The sequence below is a fragment of the Lipotes vexillifer genome, unplaced genomic scaffold, assembly GCF_000442215.2.
Source record: "Lipotes vexillifer unplaced genomic scaffold, Lipotes_vexillifer_v1.1 scaffold569, whole genome shotgun sequence".
Classification (NCBI taxonomy): domain Eukaryota; kingdom Metazoa; phylum Chordata; class Mammalia; order Artiodactyla; family Lipotidae; genus Lipotes; species Lipotes vexillifer.
Genome location: NW_006795376.1, coordinates 1,405,153 through 1,408,451, shown reverse-complemented (window position 1 = coordinate 1,408,451; position 3,299 = coordinate 1,405,153). Strand labels below are relative to the sequence as shown.

The window sequence follows — 3,299 nt, the reverse complement described above, 5'->3', positions numbered from 1 at the left end:
GTTCATGAACTCTCTGCGTATATTTGTATGGATATATATATATGAATTGCTCTAATTGTATCTATAGAAACAAATATCTGTAAATGAATTGCTGTAATTCTATTATTCCTATATGGACAACATTAATATACTGGATGTTCTAGGTGATCTTAATTAAACCTACAGTTTATGAAATGAACCTACAGTTTCTAGGACTGGACGAAAATAATTTGCTGAGATGTCAGCTGGGAATTCTCCCAGGGAAAGCTTGGAAATGGAGAGCTTCCACACAAGGTTCAGTGCCTGGACACCTTTTAGCAACAAGTCATTAAATTGACAGGTGAGTCACATACTCTAGAATAAGACAAGATTTCTAAGGTGAATTTTACTGCGATATATTGGGTCTCATGTTGCCATATTTAAAATAAAATAAATACTTGTAAAGAACTTAGTTTTTGAGTCACTTTAAACAAAAATAACCCTACCCCAAAGACAGTCTCTCCTCACCCCAGTCCACGACTCCAATCTTATGGGAGGTGCAAGAGCTGCTCCCACTTTTGCCCTGTCAGCACCTCCAGAGATGAAACAGAAACCTCCAGGACACACCCTGGTTGCTATAAGGGGGAGGAGACAAGAGAAGGTGCTTTGGGGGTATTTTGGTGCGGAGAGTGTTGATATGTGTTTCTTTAATTCTCTCTTCCCTCTTGTGCCAAGTGCATGGTTCCCTGGGGCCTGGGGATGCCCCTCCTTTGAAAGATAATGCAGGAAGTAGTCACTGGAATGGCCCAGGCAGCTCTGCCAGACCTTCATGGAAAAGGGGGCTGCCTGGGTCCTCAGAGCTCCTGCGCGGTCCAGGCGCATTCACAAGGGAAGGAGACCAGATGGGCTGGGACCAGAGCCTGACTAGTAATAAAGACAGTGGGTTTATATATGTCCTCTGAGCCAAGCTGGACTGAAGTCTTGGTTTGGGGGGACACTGGTCCTGGTGTATGTCTTTCATGGAGACACTCCTAACAATGGCTCTTCAGCAAAATTTACTAACTTTCCTTTTGGTGGGTGCTATGAAGAGGGAGGACTATGGGTTAGTAAAATCACACCTACTTCACACGGCCCTGTTTTCACAATTAAGCAAGTAGCCAGTATGTGTTTTCAAGCTGAAATGTTTGGGATCTCTTTCCCAGACCACATTAGCTTAGGTGGCAACAATAGTGAGGATCCATTACCTCTTTGGGCCCTCCTTGAGCCCCTCTGCAATTACATCCCTGCCAGCCTTTCCCACCAGCCCACCCAACAAGCCTGGGCTTGCCTGCATCCCTAGATAAAAGGAGTTTAAGCTGAAGGGAGAGACCCTTACTACATATGTGAAAGTGCTTTGTGAACTGTAACGTGCAATGCAAATATTAGCTATGAGGTTGTTAGGTTGCCTATGGATTGCTTAGCAACTAAGAACATATCGAACTGTAAAGGAAAATGTCATTTTCTCTCCCTTATAGCTCTTTCAGGAAAGAGTTGCTCTTATAAGGCATTGATTTGACCTCTGGACTAACAAGCAACATCAAGAATTCTTATTCATGATTTTTTTTTTTTTTTACGATGCACTAAATTACAGTTAAGGTAAATGTAGCCTAATGACATAATTATCTTAAAGAAAATAAAATATCATAAAATGTTCATATAACTTTTAAGAGTTTCTTTTTTTCCACAGAAAAAAAGCAACTAATTTTTTTTTTTTTTTTGCAGTACGAGGCCCTCTCACCGTTGTGGCCCCTCCCGTTGCGGAGCACAGGCTCTGGACGAGCAGGCTCAGCGGCCATGGCTCACGGGCCCAGCCGCTTCGCGGCATGTGGGATCTTCCCGGACCGGGGCACGAACCTGTGTCCCCTGCATCGGCAGGCGGACTCTCAACCACTGCGCCACCAGGGAAGCCTCAGCCAATGAATTTTTAACATTCTCTTAGTATATTAAATTCTCCTTGGAACTCTCAGACAGATATTTGAAGTAGGTACTCCGAAATACTTGTTACATGAATGAATGTTTCCAAAAAATATCTGAGAAATGACAGTGGCAGCAGCATTTATATGGGCAAGACTCATATGGCAGTGGTCACTGATTGCCGTTAAGTCCTGGTTCTTCTTATTCTTTCCCTTGCATCCTATTATATCTGTAATTTATTTCAAAATACTCCAGCATGGCTGGTGTGACATGTGAAAGTGTTAGTTGAAATTACACCCAGGGGCAGCTAGTGTTCTGATCAAGAGTTAGTACTCTAGGGGTGATTAGCTAGCACTGTATTGGAAAGGTCACAGTGTTTTAGTTATTACCAGACACTTTGCTAATTAGCATAGCAAATATTAGATATTAGTTATTATCAGAGCAACTAGTGGCTTGTTAACATGCTGGTTGAATGCTAGAAATGGCCTGTCTTTGGTGAAATTAAAGGTATTCAGACATGTGGACTGACCAAAATATTCTAGAGAGCCCTCCAGCATGCCTGGACCTGTCTGAAGAATCCAGCCAGGCCAGTTGGTGCTTATTACAGATGGTTTCATCTCCAAAAAATGGCCTTGTCTGACTGGGGGTTTTCTGGTAGCCTGAGGCCAACAAAAAGGATAGTAATAGAATCCTGTTTGTGGAACATTGTTCTTTCTCAGTTGAATGAATCTTTCACCCAAAGGGCAGAGAGCTGGGATTTTGTCAGGCCTACAGAGGAGGCTGTATGAAGTGGTTTGGGCTTATTTACTGAAGTTTGTTCAGTGAAACTCCAGGTAGGGCATCATTTGGGGCTGCTTTCACTACAACCTGGTGGTGGGGCTTGGGGGACAGGCTAACACTCAAACTTCTTAGATATTCACCAAAAAGTGTCAGAGTTGTGCAAGACCAAATTGGGTAATTTTAGTTTACAATACCTGCTTCTCTCAGTCTTTCTTACACTTTCACACAGTCATTTCATCTCTCCTACCTACGAACGCACCTTCTCCATTGTCAGCTTTGCATCCATGGGGCTCCTAGTGGATTATCCCTGATGGAGTCACCAAGTCACTGGAGGGAGACAGCCATCTTCCAGGCATGTCAAAAGAGGCTGCAAAGACAGGCCACAGACAAAGAGGCTCTTCAGTCAATGTTTAAAAATCAGGAGGAAGGGAGATTTTTATGGTAGTCATTGGGTAGGCTTCCTTTGATTCCAATTTCGCAGCTTTCAAGATAAGAAAATAAGAGACCAGGGCTTCCCTAGTGGCGCAGTGGTGGAGAGTCTGCCTGCCGATGCAGGGGACACGGGTTCGTGCCCCGGTCCGGGAAGATCCCACATGCCGTGGAGCGGC

At 43.9% G+C, this 3,299-nt stretch overlaps 1 protein-coding gene across 1 annotated transcript in view; it reads left to right on the top strand.

The window, feature by feature from the left end:
- Window positions 1-253: 253 nt before the first annotated feature.
- ECT2L (epithelial cell transforming 2 like) overlaps window positions 254-3,299 on the top strand; it is a 60,730-nt gene continuing 57,684 nt past the window's right edge. Inside the window, 3 exon segments of the mRNA XM_007467604.1 lie at window positions 254-319; window positions 1,473-1,562; window positions 1,565-1,593. Coding sequence (XP_007467666.1) covers window positions 254-319; window positions 1,473-1,562; window positions 1,565-1,593 — 185 coding nt within the window.